Below are 20,715 nucleotides of genomic sequence, written 5' to 3' on the forward strand. Positions count from 1 at the left end.
GACCATAAGAGCTTACACTCTACAGGAGAGAGAGGACCTAGCTGATCATAAGAGCTTACACTCTACAGGAGACAGCGAGGACCCCACTGACGATAAGAGCTTACACTCTACAGGAGAGAGAGGACCCCACTGACCGTAAGAGATTAAACTCTACAGGAGAGAGAGGACCCCACTGACCGTAAGAGATTGCACTCTACAGGAGAGAGAGAGGACCCCACTGACCATAAGAGCTTACACTCTACAGGAAGGAGAAGACCTCATTGACCATAAAAGCTTGCAATGTACAGGAGAGGGAGGACCCCACGGACCATAAGATCTTACACTCTACAGGAGAGAGAGGACCCCACTGACCATAAGAGCTTACACTCTACCGTAGAAAGAGGACCCCACTAATCATAAGAGCTAACACTCTACAGGAGACAGCTAGGACCCTACTGACCATAAGATCATACACTCTACAGAAGAGGGAGGACCCCCACTGACCATAAGAGCTTACACTCTACAAGAGAGAGAGGACCCCACTGACCATAAGAGCTTACACTCTACAAGAGAGAGAGGACCCCACTGACCATAAGAGCTTACACTCTACAGGAGAGAGAGGACCCCACTGACCATAAGATCTTACACTCTACAGGAGAGAGAGGACGCCACTAACCATAAGAGCTAACACTCTACAGGAGAGAGAGGACCCAACTGATCATAAGAGCTTACACTCTACAGGAGACAGCGAGGACCCCACTGACCATAAGATCTTACACTCTACAGTAGAGAGAGGACCCCGCTGTAGCTTACACTCTACAGGAGAGAGAGAGGACCCCACTAATCATAAGAGATTACACTCTACAGGAGAGAGAGAGGACCCCACTGACCATAAGAGCTTACACTTTACAGGAAGGAGAGGAAGGAGAAGACCCCACTGATCATAAAAGCTTACTATGTACAAGAGAGAGAGAAGACCCCGCTGACCATAAGAGCTTATACTCTACAGGAGTGAGAGAGGACCCCGCTGACCAGAAAAGCTTACACTCTACAGAAGAGAGAGGACCCCACTGACCATAAGATCTTACACTCTACAGGAGAGAGAGGACCCCACTGACCATAAGAGCTAACAATCTACAGGAGACAGAGGACCCCACTGACCAAAAGAGCTTACACTCTACAGGAGAGAGAGGACCCCACTGACCATAAGAGCTTACACTCTACAGGAGAGAGAGGACCCCACTGACCATAAGAGCTTACACTCTACCGTAGAAAGAGGACCCCACTAATCATAAGAGCTAACACTCTACAGGAGACAGCTAGGACCCACTGACCATAAGAGCTTACACTCTACAGGAGAGAGGACCCCGCAGTAGCTTACACTCTACAGGAGAGAGAAGACCCCACTGACCATAAGAGCTTACACTCTACAGGAGAGAGAGGACCCCACTGACCATATGAACCTACACTCTACAGGAGAGAGAGGACTCCACTGATCATAACAGCTAACACTCTACAGGAGAGAGAGGACCCCACTGACCATAAGAGCTTACAATGTACAGGAGAGAGAGAGGACCCCACTGACCATTAAAGCTTACACTCTACAGGAGAGAGAGAGGATCCCACTGACCATAAGAGCTTACACTCTACAGGAGAGAGAGGACCCCACTGACCATAAAAGCTTACAATCTACAGAAGACAGAGACTTACTCAGTGACTTTGAAAATAGAAGATGATTCAGCCGTACAAACTGTACTCCACTGGAAACCATAGATCAGTGATGGTCCAGCTACTGACCACCACTGTACAAGGTGTGATAGTCTGCTGGATGTTATCGCTGAAGAGCATTATCAGGAGACAGTGCGGCAATGTAAAATGACATTTACCCACACTCTGATGCTTCAGGAGTGTTAGAAATGGTGCCGGGCAAGTTATTTTTTATTTGCAATGTGCAAATGGGATTTTAAAGTATTCATATTTGTGTGAAACACCAAATTTCATGAAATTCGACCCAAGCTCATTTCTTCGCAGATTAATCCACTCATCTCTATTTAGTAATTTATTTACATGAATTGACACAATCTAATGTGGATGAACAAAAGAGAAATTTAAATCAAGTTTGTGACTGCTCTATTTCGTCCGAACAGCATCAAAGCCTGTGTCTACTGATCTAGCCATGGCCCATTCATCTGGTCGATCAAGATATTTAGTGCCTTATTTTCTCATTATGTTTTTCGTGATTCTTTTGACTATTTGCAACAAAACTTTTGCTGGTTCTGTGATTGCTCCAATATTTGCATCCTGAGAAAGCATTTTTTCTATATTTCAAAATGATGACATGATTACAATTCTCCCTGTCTGATAATTCTGCACACAGTGTATGGATTTGATTGAGATTTTTAAATTGGCTAAAAAAAAAGACACTTCTATTTTTGAAAGCATTCCTACTTTGCAGCATGTTTTCCACATCTAAATAAAACTTTTGCACTTTTCTAAAAAATTTCTGAATTGTTTTTGATAGACTGATGTGGCAAAAACTTTAGTTTTTGCATTTTGCTGCTTGAGTGGTTTAAGATATTTTAGTCGGATGTTTTTTGGTTACAGCTCTCAGCATTTCATACGTTTTCAATCTTTTTGTGACAAATACATCAATTTGATGCAAAGATTCAACATTTACATGGTTGATCCTTATTTTTCAAGATTTCTCCGTCCACAGCACATCAAGATCACATCTGCAACAGAAATCCAATAGTCAGCTCTCGAATTCTGCAGTAGAACATCCAGAAAATATGTGATGAATTTGTCATAGGACATACAGTACACTAATGCCCCAATATTTTATAGTATTGCAACGCCTCTTATCAGCTTAATTTTAAGATGGAACCTCAAGTATCATTTTAGAACAAATAAAATATAATAGTTTTAATTGTTTTGTTTATCGGTCATGTCATTGGTTATTTAAACCCCATTGCCCAGTTATTTTTGTTGGATGCATTTTTCTAAACATATAATTGACAGAAATCATGATAAAAGTATATTTTATTGTGTAGATCTCACAGAAGAAGCGGTCATCTCAGAACTTGGGACAATGATTGCTGATGTCAATAAAATCCTGACCCGCTCTCTACCAAGAAATTGTTCTGCAGCATCATTATATTTCCAGGACGAAGAGTAATTTGCCCAACATCTGGAAGAAGAATTCATCTTTCATAACATTGACCCCATCTCTCTCTAATATTTTTGTATAGATTTCACAGAAGAACCGGTCATCTCAGAACTTGGGACACTTATTGCTGGTGTCAATAAGACCCTGACCTGCTCACCTCCAAGAAATTGTCCTGCAACATCATTAACCTTCCAATGGAAGGCAAGTAACGTGGCCGACGTCTGGAAGACAGAGTCATCTACTGTAACATTTACCCCATCTCCAAATGATCAGCGGAAAAACATCACATGTGAAATGACCTACAAAAATTGGAGGACAACTAGAAAAACTGTCCTTCTTGATATCGACTGTAAGTACATGTTAGTTTTACTTTATCATGGTTGAAGATGAAAATCAAAAGATACACTGGTGGACCCAAATTCTGACTCAATAATTGACCTTTAAGGCTCAGTAGAAGACAACCCCAAATTGAGGTAACTTTGGAGCCAATTACTTGCCATTCAGGTCTACTTCTATTGGGATGATTCACCAATAAAAAAGATCTGATTGATGATCTGTTCTATGTGGTCCAATTTCTGATGAAAATACCAATAGTCTCAAGGAACCTAAATTTGATGCTAATCTTTTATCTCCTAACATTACTACTTAAATGGGATGTCAACTACTCATGTCCCGTGACAACTGCTTGAACCGCCTATTGAAAAAGCAAAAATTGTCAACAGGGTCATTGTGCATAGGTGCAGTCACAGAATGGGGTATCTCTCAACTTTTAAAGACAGGGAGAGGGACATATATCAGATATTAACATATATTTCTGTACAGAAAAGGTTGCATGGAAAAGGTACAATCCTATTTAAAAACATCGATTTTCAGGTGGGCAGCTTTGGTTTGTGAGCCAGTCAGGCACCGCCTTCATGACGTATGACGTATATCTATATCATATGTCGTGTTCCTGACTTTGATGGTGGCTAAGCCTTCATCTTTCTCCACACTTGATGGCTGATTGAATCAGCTGTCCATGTGCTTTTAACAGCCGCGGGTGGATCGGTGCCCTGCTTGCAGCTATTAACCAATGAAATCACACTGTTAATCATTGACAGTGCCATTTAACACGCAACAGCCGGAATCATGTCACAAATCCCGCCTATCGATGTCCCTGTTACGTGATTGAAGAGCAGCAATGGATTGTCATAACATCTGGGGATCTGTAGAAGACCCGTTTGCCTGTCATTATGAATCTCCTGTAAATGCCAGTTTGTGACCGGCATTCATAGGAGATCGAGATTTTTGCTACATATCGCAGGTTTGAAGCCCAGCGATGTTTAGCACAGGTGTTCAGATGATCACAGCTTCAAGTCCCCTAAGGGAAATATTGTATGAAGTAAAAAGAATAGTTTTTTAAAAATATTAAACAAATAAAAAAATATAAAAGTTAAAATCACCCCCCTTTTGCCCCATTGAAAATAAAACAATAAAAAAAACACATATTTGGTATCGCTGAGTTCAGAAATGTCTGATCTATCAAAACATAAAGTAAAATAATCCGACTGGTAAATGGCGTAACAAGAAAAAAAAATTAACTGCAAAAATTTTGATTTTTTTGTTCTCCACAATATTTCAATAAAATGCAATAACAGGTGATCAAAACATTGTATCTACCCCTTAATGGTATAAATAAAAACATCAGCTCAGGGCATGAAAAGTGAAACCTCACCCAGCTCCAGATCCTGAAAAATGAGAACGTTACTGGTCTCAGAAAATGGCGACGAGAGCAAAAACATTTTTTTTTACAAATTTAAAAAATGTTTTTCTTCACCACTTAAATAAAAAATAGACTGTAGATGTTTGATATCTGCATACTCATTCTGACCTGGGGGATCATATTGCCAGGTCTGTTTTATCATATAGTGAATATGGTAAATAAAAAATCAAAACAATTGTGGAATTGTACTTTAATACAATTGTACGTCAATAAGGGAAATCTGGCCACTTGTGTGGGGGTGAACTCTTCTTAATTATACCAGACCTACTATTTCTTTATTCAGTAAGTCAGGGGACATGAGCTATTGTTTCATGTGAGATCGTCAGGTCCCCATTTTTGTATGTTAATTTGTGGAATACCTGCTGATTACAAATTGCATCAGCCCCTTGTGGTGCACTGGTCATCACTTGGATGACAATAATGCAGTCAATTGACTTAGGGAAAAACTAGGGAACAACTATGATTATCTCCCCCAATCATGTGGGACAATGCTCTGAATTGGAGCTGAGGGTTATAAAAAGGGGACTTCTCCTGTCACCGATTACTCTACAGGACTTCATCCTAGGGACCTTCGTTCCAGCTGGTGGATTAGAGAACTGCTCCACTGTCCAACACTGAGCCCATAAATTTGTTTGGATAACTCAGTTTGAGGCAATTCGGTCACTTGGCCACATATCTCTCTATGGTCGGTCAGCTTCCTAAACTTGCCCCTACCTCCTCTCTGTGGGTGCATATCAAAAGTGAGGTGCTGCTGGTTGTGGTAGTTGGCCCTGGATGCCCCGAAGTCATGGAGGTTCTAATCCCTGGTGAGCCAGCGGAAGGGTGTCACTTACACTTTCTTGTGTCCTTGCTGGGAATGTCATATATGCTGGCAAATGTTGGTGAGTGACCCAATAAAGTCTTATCAAAGTGTGGTACCCTCACCCTGTGTTGTAAAAGTAGTATTCTGCCCATGGGGAAGAAGTGCGGGTGTTCAGTGGGATGAGCCTGGTCCATGTAAATACAGACAGGCCAGAGAACGAAAGCACCAACTGACCCTCTTGGCTCCATACCCATTAGTTCCCATAAATACTATATCCTAACACTGAAATGCTTAGTTAATCATGGCAACGTATGAAGGGAATATGATTAGTCATTTTTCATATTCTGGAAATTTCAAGAAACTATTGGAGCCACGATGCAGATATTTATCATGTCAGGGATTAGTTTCTTATTTGTCCTCTTTATTGTATTTCAGGTCCTACAATTATTACAATCACATGGGATACAGGTAAGGCCATATAATATAATGACCATAACTGAATTTGTCATGGTGCTTATCATTTGTGTACTGAAATAACTCGGTGCATAAACATGATGCAGATGTGTCCAAACACATCCTGATCCTGATAAAGCTCTAATTCAACATTGGAAATGGCCCTGATCAAACCAACAGAGCAACCATGCTACTTGTCCGAAAGGTCCAGCAATCAGGAATGCGTGGCCCACAGCCTGCAGAAAATAAGAAGTCAAGGGAGCAGCGCATTGATTGATAATGAGAGTAACTCTTTAAGGACCTATTTAGATGTTGTCTAAAAGGTTCTGACAATGATCTTTTATCCAGGAGAAGAGATGAGCAAATTTTTCAATATTCGGTTTTGATTAAGATCTCCATCGAATATTGTATTTGCAAAATTTGCCGAACACAGCCAAATGCCACTAGAGTCAATGGGAGAAGAAATGAGCGGATATGTTTGGAAATGATCGTCATACATAAATTCGGCATGAATAGGGTACCAATATGGCACGAATATGGCAAATTCATATTCGGCGACCGATTCCGACCATATTCACTCATCTTTATTCAGGAGATCCTACTGTTGAAGCTCACCAAACATTGTGATAGTACAGTAAACAAATATTACCCAAGTTCATAGAGAAATTATGTACTGAAATTTTTAACAAATACACTTTATTGAAGATACCGTACTTAAAAAAAAAAAAAAAAAAAAAACAGATCTTGATAAATGGAGATTCTATGGGTCTCGGAAAATGGTACCAATTTTTTATTTTTACAAACTTTGGATTTTTTTTCACCACTTACATAAAAAAGAACCTATACATGTTTGGTATATACTAATTTGTAATGACCTGCATAATCATGGCAGTTCAGTTTTAGCATTTTGTGAACATGGTAAAAAAAAAATGTATGGAATTGCACTTTTTTCAATTTCACCACACTTAGAATTTTTTTCCCATTTTCCAGTACATGATATGGTAAAAGCATTTATGTCAATCAGATGTACAACTCTTCCTGCACAAAACAAGCCCTCACATGGCCATATTGATGGAAAAATAAGAAAGTTATGATAGCTTTGGGAAGAAGAGGAGCAAAAAATGGTAACACAAAAGCAGAAATGCCCCTGATCCTTAAGGGGTTAAGATAGCATTGAGAAGATCCTAGGTGACCTATCTAGGCTTGCACAAGATCAGTCTTCCTACAGAGCATTCATCCATGAAATCACCATGAGCTGAAAGCCATTAATAATAAGAAGAATATTCATGCAACATCTCAATCAATGTCTCTGCATCATACTGCATGTGTTTCTCCTATCACATCAGAGCAGTAATTAGATAAAAAGTACTTAGCTAAAGTAGATGCAACAATGATGACACTCTCGAATGTCCTATTGTTCAATGGATTTTATCTCATAGGTCCACTCTCCTGTCCATAATTCTTGGACATGCTTGTTTAGCAAAGTAATTGGTAAATTAGAATGGGCTACCAGGCAGCCTGGCCTTCACTCTACTCACTTGCTGGTTATTATGTTCCATAACTTCCATAACATCTCTAAATTATAAAGTTTTCCGATTTATTCTAGGAAAGAAAAAAAATAAGCTGGACAATATAATTAAAGTGGATGAAGGTTCATCAGTGACATTGAGATGCTTAGTAGAAAGTAACCTAACTTATCAAAGATATAATGTAGCGTGGATTGATCAGGAGAATGAAGTTCTCCAGAATGGGATTGGAAAAATGCTAGAACTCAGACTAGAAAACGTGACGATGGAAGATACTGGTGTCTACACGTGTTCAGTGATGACTGAATGTGCAATACATAGAGCAAATATCTCCATATCTGTACAATGTAAGGATCATTTTTAAATAATAGTTATATAATTCTTATATATAGTCATTTTCAGAAATGTTCCAGTGAATCATTTTTGCCACAATTTATATGTCACTAATTGCTATGAATTTGTGTGATTTTTCTTTTATTTTTGCAGGAAATGAACACACTGTGTTTTGTGTTATTCTTTGCATTGTCTGCACTTGGCATCATCAGAAAAAAATTATATGCTGCCCATAATAGCATTCATTCAATTGGTCTGTTCTTGTGCAGCTATTTTTATTATTATTAATAAGAGTTTTTATATTACATATATTAACCTCTTCACAACATATGGCGTATGTTTATGTACCTCCTGTGTCGTGTCCCTGCCTTTGACGCAAGCTCCGGTGCTGAGCCTGAAACTTTCCCCCCCAAATGACGGCTGGTTTAATCTGCCATCATCAACCTTTAACAGCCGTGGGTGGATCGGTGATCTGACCGCAGGTGTTAAACTGTTAAATCCCGCTGTCGATCTCTAACAGAAGGATTTAACTACTCTGGGAAGGAGCGGGTAATTCCACGTCCCCATCGGCGCACATCGGGGGTTGTACTAAAGACATACCGGGCTGTCATTACAATGCTCTGATGAACGTAGGCTCATGGCCGACGTTCAAAGGAGATCTTGATTTCTGCTATCCATACCAGTGCAGAAGCCCTGCTATGTATAGCACAAGTTATCCCCCTAAGGGGACTATAAAATATAGTTAAAAGTTTTCAAAAGTATGAAAAAATGTAAAAAAAAAGTTCAAATCACCCCCCGTTTTACCTCATTGAAAATAAAATAATAATAAAATATATCCACATATTTGGTATTACTGCATTCAGAAAGGTCTGACCTAAGAACATATAAAATAAATTAATTGGATAGGTAAACATTGTAAAAAAAAAAACGGAGGAAAAAAATCAAAACACCAGAATTACTTTATTTTGGCCACCTCAACATTGCAATAAGAAGCGATGTAAACATCGTATCTACCCCAAAATGGTATGTGTAAAAACGTCACCTCAGGGAACAAAAAATAAAATCTTACCCAGCCCCAGATCACAGAAAATGGAAACGCTACGGGTCTCGTAAAATGGGAACAAGCAAAAAAATTATATTCATTCAAATGTCCTAATTTTTTTTTCAATGCTTAAATAAAAAATAAACGATACATGTTTTGTATCTGCAAATTCGTAATGACCTGGAGAATCATAATGGCAGGTCAGTTTTACCATAAAGTAAAGATGGTAATTTTACGCACTTGGAATTTTTTTTTTGTTTTCCAGTACACTGTATGGTAAAGTCTATGGTGTCATTCAAAAGGACAACTCGTCTCACGAAAAACAAGCTCTCACACGGCCATGTTGACGGAAAAATAAAAAAAGTTCTATTTCCCCTTCTGTGTCTTGATCAGTGGTGGTTCAACCTCCTTACATCAGCCGTGTCACTCTGAGCACTGAACACCTTGTACTTCTGAGTCTTGGTCAGTGGTGATCGGGTTTGACCTCCTCACATCGGCCATGTCTCTGACCACTGAACACCTTGTACTTCTGTGTCTTGCTCAGTGGTGGTTGGGTTCAACCTCCTCATCTCAGCTGTGTCTCTGAGCACTGAACACCTTGTACTTCTGTGTCTTGCTCAGTGGTGGTCGGGTTCAACCTCCTTAACTCGGCCATATCTCTGACCACTGAACATCTTGTGCTTCTGTCCTCCAGGGAGGCTGCAGCTCTGGAATATGACAGCACTGGAGGATAATGGCCTTCTGTCGCTTCATATCTTATTCTTCCAATATTTTTGGCAATTAATGTGCTTCTTTTTATATCAACACGTTGTTTATGACCCTGTTGACTATTTGCTGAAAAAGTTTTCATGGTTCTGTGATCACATAAAAGCAGCTGCCTAATAATTCTTAGGTCACACCCCCTAATTACACAAATACACATCACATGATCTGCTACACCGAATCAGTATTCAAGGTTATACAGCTCGAAGGTGGGAAATCTGCATAATATTATGATCTAGTAAAATCCTCACTGCCTGATAATTGTGCACACAGTGTGTACTCGTCCAATGCTAAACAGTCTGTAAAGGGAAAACATCACCAGAAATTACCTGTTTGACTTTGTAGTTGCCACAGACATGGCAGGGACTGCGCTTACAGTTATTGATGCAATGATGTATTATTCCTCCATTCTGACTCATAAAGGGGGTCTAAAGTGCGGAATCTCCCTTCCTTTTCATAAGACCACCCACCTATTTTTTTTTTGTTATGTTTTACCTATGAGAACTTTCTGCCAATTAATGATACATTTTGATCACATAAAAAAATTATTTTCCAAAAAACATTTTTATTACAGACCCACCTAGAAATATGGAAATCACTGTTCAATCATCCAAAGGTATTGTATATGCTTTACTACATATTTTAGGTGTAAACTGAGAAAAGATATATGACTGAGTAGAAACTGCTTCTTGGGTATCCACCTACTCCTGTGTGAATCGGCCAAAGCTGCTAAGCCCCTCCCATCTGCCTCTTTTCTCCGATCTCATCCTGTCTAATTGTCTGTTCCCACTATCATTTTTTTCTCTTTAACCTCTTTGTTCATATCTCTATGCTGTTGATTTAAACTTGTCCTTTGAGTTTGTATTTCCGGTACTTTTACTATTACTTCCTTACTGATCACTATAATCCCTTGATTGATGTCCTGTGAATTGGTCATTATAACTTGTTATGGCAGTATACATGGGAACCCCCACACCCTAAAGGTTACAAAATGGGAAGAGTGCTGGGAAGGTAACAAGCAAACAAACCAAAAGAGAAGCAATAGAGAAAACCTCAGCAAGATAATCCTTGTGTCAAGACGCTGAACATTTTTTTATTACCTTTTGTGCATTACTGCCCTTTTCCAAGATGGCGTCTTTGGTCTCATGTGCACTGTGTCTTCCTGCTATAAAACTCCACCCCAGTCTTCAGTCTGTGCTAGAGTATTCTGCCTTGCATCCAGCTCCTGACCTCTGGTGACTCCCTGGCTATATACCTGCTCCTGTGAACCTGTGAGGTTATCCTGCTACTCTGCTCTGAGTTCCTGCTGCATACACCAGTTCCAGTAATCCTCCTTCATCTGCTGCTCATGTTTACTTCCATCTGCATTTGCTGGACATGTAAGCTGTTGCTGCTTTGCAAGAACCTGAGACTATTACCCAGGCCTCCCTGGTTGAGCTAAGATATTATTTGAACAGCCTTATAAGCATATCTATCTGTTATTTGGACTAAGCAAGGACTTATTTGTGTCAAGTATCCTCAAGAATAATTGTGCTTCATAGACTTTCTGCGTGATTGCATTTTCCTCTGAAGTTTCCTATAGACTGCTAAGCTGCATTTAATATTTACTCCAAGTGTTGTGGACTTGAGTTTCACTCTGCACCTGTTTGAATCACCATGTGATAATATAGACTTTACCACTTATAAAACTGTGTCCTGTAGTTGTCTTGTTCCATGCAAAGAGTCTCCTGAGTTATCCCCTATAATTATTACACCTTGACTGGGGAGCTGGGACTCCAAATATCTATCAAACATGGAATATAGCCAGCAAGGACCGAATGTGTCAGGAGAGTACAAATGACTTCACCTAAGATGTGATAGGATAAACCAAGATGAGGAAGTGAAAACACCTGCATAGAAGCAAAAAGCAAAGCAAAAAAAGGACAAGAACATTATCAGCAGTTGGAAAGAGACAACACAGGCTGTGGTCCAACAGAGAGGGAAACCGACCCACAGCCAGAAATTACTGTATTGACTCCTGAAATAGAGCCCTGTCAAGAATTATCATCAGTGGTGATGTTTAAACCTTCTTTCCACTAGAAAAAGAAAATGTTCCCTTGCTTTTGTTGTACATATAAATGTAAAAGCTCATTGTACAGATGTCTGTACTGTTCCTTCATATATTTATACATTGAAAGTAGATCTCCCCTAAGCCTTCATTTTTACAAATTGAATAACCCCAAGTCTGATAGTGTTGTTCACCCATTCCCTTACTTACCTTGGTCACTCTTCTCTGCACCTGCTCTAGTTCAGCTTTGAACTTATTATAAACGGGAGACCAAAATTATGCACAGTAATCTAAGTGTGGACTCACTCGTGAATTGTATAAAGGAAAACTATCCTGTCATTCCTCTTTTATTGCATCCTATGACTTTATTTGCCTTGGCGCCTGCTGCCTGGCACTGGTCACTAAACTATGCTAAAGCTTAGTTTGCTGTTCATCAATACACCCAAGTCTTTTTCAGTGACAATGTATCCAGTGTTTTACCATTAAGTTACATAATTGTGCATTTTGTTTCCTCATCTCCAGTGCATGACCTTACATTTAATTGCAATGTACAATAAACTTTAATTGCCATTGCCCAAATGTCCAGCTTCCCTAAATCTCTATGTAATATTAACATATCCTCTGTGACAAAGTCACTGTCAAAGAGCTGGAGGGGAGATACAGTTCACTGAGTCCAATAGCTTCAGTGATTTAAAACCCAAACATTTCCTCCAGCATACTATGTGTATAGTGGGGTTAATCGGACATTTAAAAGGGCTGCGGTTTTATGAACAACCATAGAGAGGGTGGGAGGTGGTCCTCCTAATCTCCATCCCAGGTTGTGGTCTGGGGCTTAAGTATTCAGCCTCCAGAGGCATTCAGTGTTCAGTAGGGCTGGAGAGAGGAACTCCAGTGATTTGTGTACTGAGAATGAAAAGCTGAATCAGTGTGTGGTTGCTCTCCTGAGAGGGTGGACCCCCACAACAACAAAGACTGTGCTGTTTTGTTATGTTTTGTTTTTCCTTATGCCGGAAAGGCTATGTTTACATTTGCTAACTCTGCACTGGCTTACCCAACATCTTTAAATTATCCAGTGAGAGATATAAAGAAACAGTGTTCCAGTGTTCCAGTGTCTACCTCCGTGTACCAGCGAGTGAGCTGATCTACTACATCTCCTATGTGTTTATTTCCTTCCTGAGTTTAGTATAATCTGAAAATATTGAAATTCAGCTCTGTATGTTGTCTACAAGGTCCCTAATAAACATATTTAAAAGAAGAGGGTCCAATACTGACCCCTGTGGAAACTGTGTCCAACAATATTTTCCTTAATTTATTTATTTCTGTTTAAATATTCACAGGTGAAGAACTTCCAGTAAATCAATCAGTTATTATCAATCAAACTGAATCAGTGACTCTTGCGTGTCAAGTGGATGGTAACCCACCCGCATCAGTGTTCTGGGTAAAGGGGGAAGTTGAAGTGGAAACAAATAAAAGTGCATCATCAGCAATAATAAATGTGACAGCCTCAATAGTCGATGTATACAGATGCTTGGCATGGAATGCTTTTGGACTCAAAGAACAACGCATTCAAGTTGGCATAAAACCTATCATAACAACTAATAAACCAGGTTGTATTATTACTTTTATTACATCTATATAAGTATTTGCTTGGCAAACCAACCTATGTTGGCATCTCATGACCAAATTACATTGCATCCACAGGATGTGAAAATTGAGGGTTGCAGTTTAATAAAAGATTTTGGAAATTGACATTAAAAAATTATCGTACAAAACCGTTCATTATTACACTTACACAATTTTGGTAAATCTGGAATAACAAGATAACTTGTCACAGAGAGAATGATTATTTCTGATTATACACATAAGTTTCTAAAGAGGAATTTAAAAATAAGAATCTTATATACAAGATGAAATAAATGATATAACACAGTCAAATATATGAGCCGTTAGAGGAAGAATAAGTCAAGAAAGGAAGTTCAACACTGGGATGTGGAAGAGCAGTCATGGACCAAGGCAGGGTAGTCTACTTCTGGAAATGTGGCACAAAAAGTAAAGGTCATAGAAAGGATAAGCTCAATTTTTATTAGAGAAGTTGTTTTATTTTTTAATAATGTCTCTTGTCCACAGGCTTTACTCGTTCTGGAGATTAATCTTATATCTTGTTCTAGGCAATTAAGTTGAGTTGTTGAGACCTAGGAGAACAAATTAACCTCACTCGTCTCCATCTTCTTTTCTAGTTCCTCCTTCTAGTTCTACTTCTTTTCCTAATCCTGCTCTTTCTCTATATCCAACTTTTTTCTCACTCACTTCTTTTTCTTACTCCTGTTTCCTCTTCTCATCTCTTTACTCAATCTTTTTTTATCTTCCTTTTTCTCCTACTTTTTCTCCTCTTTCTTGGGTAAGGAGATGTACATGTTGCCCATGTTGTTCCTTGAATAAGTCTCTTTCTCCCACAGTTTTGCATTTGTTTCCTCCATCTCCCCCTCCTCCTCTTTCTACTCCTCTTTATTATCCACTGCTTCCTCATCCTCTTTTCTCTGCTCTTCCTCATCCTTTTTCTCTTAACTATTTTTCTCCTCCTTTTATATCTTTTGTTTCTCCTCTTTTTCTACACTTTCTCTCTATGTTTTCCTTATCTGAGTGATTCCTCTATGTAAAAGATCTTATGTAATAAATGATCCACAACACCATAAATGTATCAGTTAAAGATTGTATCACAGAATCGTTACCAGCTATGGTGGTTGGTTTAGGCGTAAATGCCACTTTGGTGACTTGTTTAGTGGATGTAACTGGGACACTTTCATGACAGTAGATTTATCATGGTGTAGGACTCTTTGTAAGTGCCGCAACAGTATTTAACAAAAATAATAAAATACAATTTTTAATTTTTTTTCTTATTTTCTTTGACAGAAAATGTTTCACACAGTTCATACCAAGATTTAGCATTTGCATTCCTTTGTGGATTGAGCATTTCCATTTTAATTATTCTGATGTACAAGTTAATTACATGGTAAGAAGCTGTCTGTATCTTATTATCTGGTTAAAATAATCCTAAGAATTGATGGAGAAAGGTTAAACTTGATTGACCCAGATCAATTTTCAATCTATGTACCTGTGTATAGGCAATCAAAAATTGATTCGCTTGCAATACTACATGTGACCACATGGTGCGCTGTTAACAAACAAAAACTCTGATTGGTCAAAATACAGTTGTGTCAATTTTAACTTTTTATTGAATAAAGACTTTAACTTCTCACAATTAAAATGTAATACTTTGTTACTACCTGCTCGAAAGACCTCGATGGGCTACAGTTCACATAATAGCCACTTCTTAGCCACAATTATCTTGACAAAATGCCATAAAATCTAGGGAGGAGCAGAGCAGCTGGGTCTGGAGGTGCGGAGGGGGTGAATCTGGGCTGCCAGGGACTTTGAAGTACTGTAATGTAGAATTGTAGTTCTAATGATGACTTACGCAGAGAAATGCGACTTCCTGTTTATATACAGAGCTTTGAATGATTTAGCTAGTCTGTCTTTAATCATGTGATGTCATAAACCTAATAGAAAAGAGAAGAATTAAGTGAGTAGAAAGGCAAAATGAGCAATTGTAAGTACACAGTGCCATATAATATGATGACGGCAATATAATAAGAGGATAAAAACTTTGAAGGAGGAGAATGAGGAGGAGAAAGAGAAAGAGGAGGAGGAAGAGGAGGACTAGGAGGAGTGCTTCTTTCATGGAATATATACTGTATATAATTCTCTGATCTTCTATTTAACTTGTTTCCAGGAAAAAATGGTGGAAAGACAAGAACTATATGAAAGCAAAAGAACCATCTGCAAGTGCGGAACTGCCAGAAAATGAGATATACATGAATGTCAGCCACAGTGAACACAAAGCCGAGGTACATGGCGTAATGATAATCTACAGATGACTTTTGTACTATTTCTATGACATAATGTGTGGAAAGGAGCCTTATGTGCTTCCATATGACATCTATAGGGAACTCTAATTTACAGACACTTAATAAATCATCAACTCAAACAGGTGTTTGCGGTGCCTCTCAGTAGGTAGAGTTGCACAATTATTATGAAATTAAGTAGGAAAATATGTTTTTGCATGATTAGATTTGCTCATGAAGCAATAAAAAAAAATATTGGAAATCATTCCATCACAGTGTCAATGTAAGTGTACATTTTATTCACGCTACAACATTACACACAGTGCGCTACTTTTTTGCAGGTGAGACATTAGTATCCCCACTCTGAATATTCATCAGGTCCATGGAGTATTTAGGCTCTATGCATAGGTGGCATCAAGCCACGGCCATTCATCCCGCTAAGCCAACCCTCTAATTATTGCAAAAAGATTAATGTATAGAAAATGCATTAACGCTTTGCCTATATGCTTTACAATACTACTGATGATTGTGTTAGTTTATGCTCTTTACCTAAGATGAGTTATTTCCTCCTGGAGTCCCCTCTGACCTTCCATTCGTACACTCCTTTTTCCTTTCCCACCTACTGCTAAGTCCTTCCCTCCCTTCCATATTGCTTTTTAGGCTTCCCACTTGTTCCCCAACTTCCCCTCTTACTGCCTGCTGGGCCAATATAGCTGAGAAAACAAACATAAAAAGGAGCGCCAGTCGAAGAATACAGCAAATCCACACAGGGAGATGGGTAGTTGAAGGATTGTAGCTTGACTTACTTCATAGGGAGGAGAAAGGTTTCTATCCCCCCCTTTTTCAAGGTCATCTTTTCCTCCTTGGATGTGTAAGGAGGAGAAGCTGACCTGAAAGAAGGAGGATAGGAATCTTTCTCCTCTCTATAATGTAAGAGGAGCTTCAACCCTTCAACTTCCCATTTCCCTGTGTGGACTCGCTGTGCTCTTCGGCTGGCGCTCCTTTTTTTGTTTGGTTTTTCAGCTGTCTTACAATATGGTACCTGATTAGGATGTCCTGACCTGGTAGCAGCAGGCTGATTGAGCTGTAACAAATTTGTATACATTCAATATATCTTCTTAGTGTGTTTTGTGGGTTTTTCTTCCACTATTACCTCCTCAGCAGCGCTCGTTTTCAGTCTTTTTTCGTGTTTTTTTCTTGCTGGGCCAATATGTAAGCAGTAGTGTTGAGCGATACCTTCCGATATCCAGAAGTATTGGCATCAAATTGGATTGGCCGATATCCAAAAAATATCGGATATCGCCGATACCGATACCCGATACCAATGCAAGTCAATGGGACACAAATATCGGAATGTAAATAAGCCCTTTCTGTGCTTCTACATCCTGTTCTGGAGGGGGGAAGAGTGTGAGCGGTGCGTGGGTGGACACTGTGCGTGTCTGTGTGTACGGGAGGGGTCTGTGCGGGCTGCTGGGTATCTGTACGGGCGTCTCGGGGATCTGTGCTGGCTGCCGGGGCTATGTGTGGGCTGCCAGGGGTCTGTGCGGGCTGCCGGGGCTCTGTGTGGGCTGCCGGGGCTATGTGCAGGCTGCCAAGGCTCTGTGCGGGCTGCCGTGGCTCTGTGTGGGCTGCCGGGGCTCTGTGCGTGTGTGCAGGCATCGTCCGATGGCACTACAAGTCCCTTCGGACGATGCCTGCTACAGTGACAGTGATTGACACATTAGCCAATGATGGGACAGTAGTAGTCCCATCATCCAGCTAATGTGTTAAATGTAAAAAAAAATACTACATACATACTACATACATATAATACATACATACATACTACATACATACTACATACATGCATACTACATACATACTACATACATACATACTACATACATACTACATACATACATACTACATACATACATACATACTACATACATACTGCATACATAATACATACATACTACATACATACATGCATAGTACATACATACTACATACATAATACATGCATACTACATACATACATACTACATACTACATACCACATACATACTACATACATACATACCACATACATACTACATACATACATACATACTACATACATACATAGTACATACGTAGTACATACATACTACATATAACATACTATGTACATACATACATACTACATACCACATACATACTACATACATACATACTACATACAACATACTACATACATAAATACTACATACCTACTACATACATACTACATACATACATAATACATACATACTACATACATACATACTACATACATACCTACATACATACTACATACATACATACACGCTACATACATACATACTACATACATACTAAATACATACATACATACATACTACATACATACTACATACATACAACATACATACTACATCCATACTACATACATACTACATACATACTACATACATACATATATACTACATACATACTACATATATACATATTACATACATACTACATACATACATACTACATACATACTACATACAATACATTCATACATTACATAAAATACATACATATAGACATACAGTACATTAAACATAGATTACATACTCACCATTACTTGTCATTTTGATCCCCGAAGGCAGTGTCATCTGTAAAAAAGATAAAAATAACAAACAACCAATATACTCCCTGTCCGCAGAAATCCACGAGTGTCCCACGACAATCTCTTGTGGAGAACGGCAGCATCAGCTGATGCGACCACTCTCTAGGGGCTCCAGGAATACACGGGAGGAAGGTATCCTTCCGCACTGTATTCCTCCGCCGCCGTAAAAAAAACAGTCCCTAGTCTCACTTTATGCCATTGCTGTGTGAGAAATTTTCCCACACAGCAATTGCCATAAAGAGAGACTCAGAGGTTACTATAGTTCAGTGATGCACTGCAAGAGCCATTGTCTCCTGTCAGTGTGTCCCTGAAGGTCCTATAGAGTGGTGACATCACCCGATGTCACTGTTCTATAGGGGAGATCGTCGTGGGACACTCATTATTAATTGGACTATGGCGGACAGGTAGTATACGGTTTATTATTTTACATTTTTTGCAGGCGCTGAAGTATGGTAAGTATGGTGAAATGAAGAATATTAAAATACTTTTTTTCCTAATGGGTGTGTGTTTTATTAACCCTTTACTAGTATTGGATTAATAATGGATAGGCATCTTATTGATGTCTCTCCGTTATTAACCCGGCTTAATGTCACCTTACAATAGCAAGGTGACATTAACCCCTTATTACCCCATATCCCACCGCTACACGGGAGTGGGAAGAGAGGGGCTAAGTGCCGGAATTGGCGCTTCCAGATGCGCCATTTCCAGGGCGCCTGCGGACTGGTATTTGTAGCCAGGGGGCCAATATCCATAGCCCCTCTCTAGGCTATGAATATCAGCCCGCAGCTGTCTGCATAGTTTTTCTAGCTATAAAATATAGGGGGACCCCACATCATTTTTTTGGGGTCCCCCTATTTTAATAGCCAGTAAAGGCTACGCCGACAGCTGCGGGCTGATATTCATAGCAGGCTACAAATATTGGCCCCTGGCCATCGGCTTTCCCCCTCTGGTGCAGAAAATTGCGTGGGAGCCCACGCCGTTTTTTTCCGTTTTCTATTTTTTTTTTTTTTTAATTCAACGCTCATTAAGGCCTCTTTCATACTTGCGTTGGTACAGGTCCGTCGCTATGCGTCGGGCCGACGTACCAACACACGTTGTGAAATTTGTGCACGATGTGGGCGGCGGATACAGTTTTTCAATGCACCCGCTGCCCATTCTGAAGTCTGGGGAGGAGGGGGCGGAGTTTCGTCCACGCATGTGCGGTAGAAAATGGCGGACACGACGGACAAAAAAACCTTCACTTGAACATTTTTTCATGCCGACAGTCTGCCAAAACACGAAGGATCCGTTGCACGATGGACGCGACGTGTGGCCGTCCATCGCAATCTGTCGATAATACAAGTCTTTGGGTAAAAAAAGCATCCTGCGAGCACATTTGCAAGATCCGTTTTTTTTCTGTCGTATCCATTTTTTCTCATAGAGTTGTATTACCGCCAGATTGCGCCTGATGGCCACACGTTTCACCCATTTTTTGCAGGATCCGTCAAAAAAGCTGTTTCCACGGGACGGAAAACACACGAAAAAACGCACAGCGATGGATCTGGCAAAAAACGTATGAAACTGAGATGTGAAATGATGAATCCGGCCTCCGAATCCATTTTTTCATGCATGTTTCCATTCAAATCATGCACATTTTCCGTTTATTTATTTATTTCCAAAAACTGCATCAAAACCGCGCAAAGACTGCACCAAAAACTACATCAAAACTGCACCAAACTGCATCATAACTGCACCAAAAACTGCATCAAAAACCGCACCAAAAACTGCATCAAAACCTGCATCAAAAACTGGTGCAGTTTTGATGCTTCTTTTGATGCTGTTTTTAATGCAGTTTTTGGTGCAGGTTTTTGGTGCGGTTTTTGGTGCAGATTTTTATGCAGATTTTGATGCAGTTTTTGGTGCTGTTTTTGATGCTGTTTTAGATGCTGTTTTTGATGCAGTTTTTGGTGCAGGTTTTTAGTGTGGTTTTTGATGCCGTTTTTGATGCAGGATTTTGGTGCGGTTTTTGATGCAATTTTTGGTGCAGTTTTTGGTGCAGTTTTTGATGCAGTTTTTGGTGCAGTTTTTGATGCAGGTTTTTGGTGCGGTTTTTATGTGGTTTTTGATGCGGTTTTTTATGCTGTTTTTGATGCAGTTTTTGATGCAGTTTTGTTGCTGCTTTTGGTGCAGTCTTTGGTGCAGTTTTTGATGCTGATTTTTGGTGCAATTTTGATGCAGCTTTTGGTGTAGTTATGATGCAGTTTTTGATGCAGTTTTGATGCAGTTTTTGGAAATAAATAAATAAA

The 20,715-nt window shown here is 39.5% G+C and overlaps 1 protein-coding gene across 2 annotated transcripts in view; it reads left to right on the forward strand.

The window, feature by feature from the left end:
- The window catches only part of LOC143770441 (sialic acid-binding Ig-like lectin 13), a 153,124-nt gene that overhangs the window by 63,267 nt on the left and 69,142 nt on the right, over positions 1–20,715 (forward strand). Inside the window, exons 4-10 of one of the 2 annotated variants that reach the window (XM_077260065.1) lie at positions 3,228–3,494; positions 6,145–6,177; positions 7,769–8,035; positions 10,400–10,441; positions 13,210–13,479; positions 14,783–14,882; positions 15,663–15,777. In XM_077260065.1, the coding sequence (XP_077116180.1) occupies positions 3,228–3,494; positions 6,145–6,177; positions 7,769–8,035; positions 10,400–10,441; positions 13,210–13,479; positions 14,783–14,882; positions 15,663–15,777 (1,094 nt within the window). The remainder of the gene's footprint in view (positions 1–3,227; positions 3,495–6,144; positions 6,178–7,768; positions 8,036–10,399; positions 10,442–13,209; positions 13,480–14,782; positions 14,883–15,662; positions 15,778–20,715) is intronic. The other variant, XM_077260066.1, reaches the window with a different exon arrangement.

The sequence above is a fragment of the Ranitomeya variabilis genome, chromosome 4 (genome assembly GCF_051348905.1).
Source record: "Ranitomeya variabilis isolate aRanVar5 chromosome 4, aRanVar5.hap1, whole genome shotgun sequence".
NCBI classification, from domain to species: Eukaryota; Metazoa; Chordata; class Amphibia; order Anura; family Dendrobatidae; genus Ranitomeya; species Ranitomeya variabilis.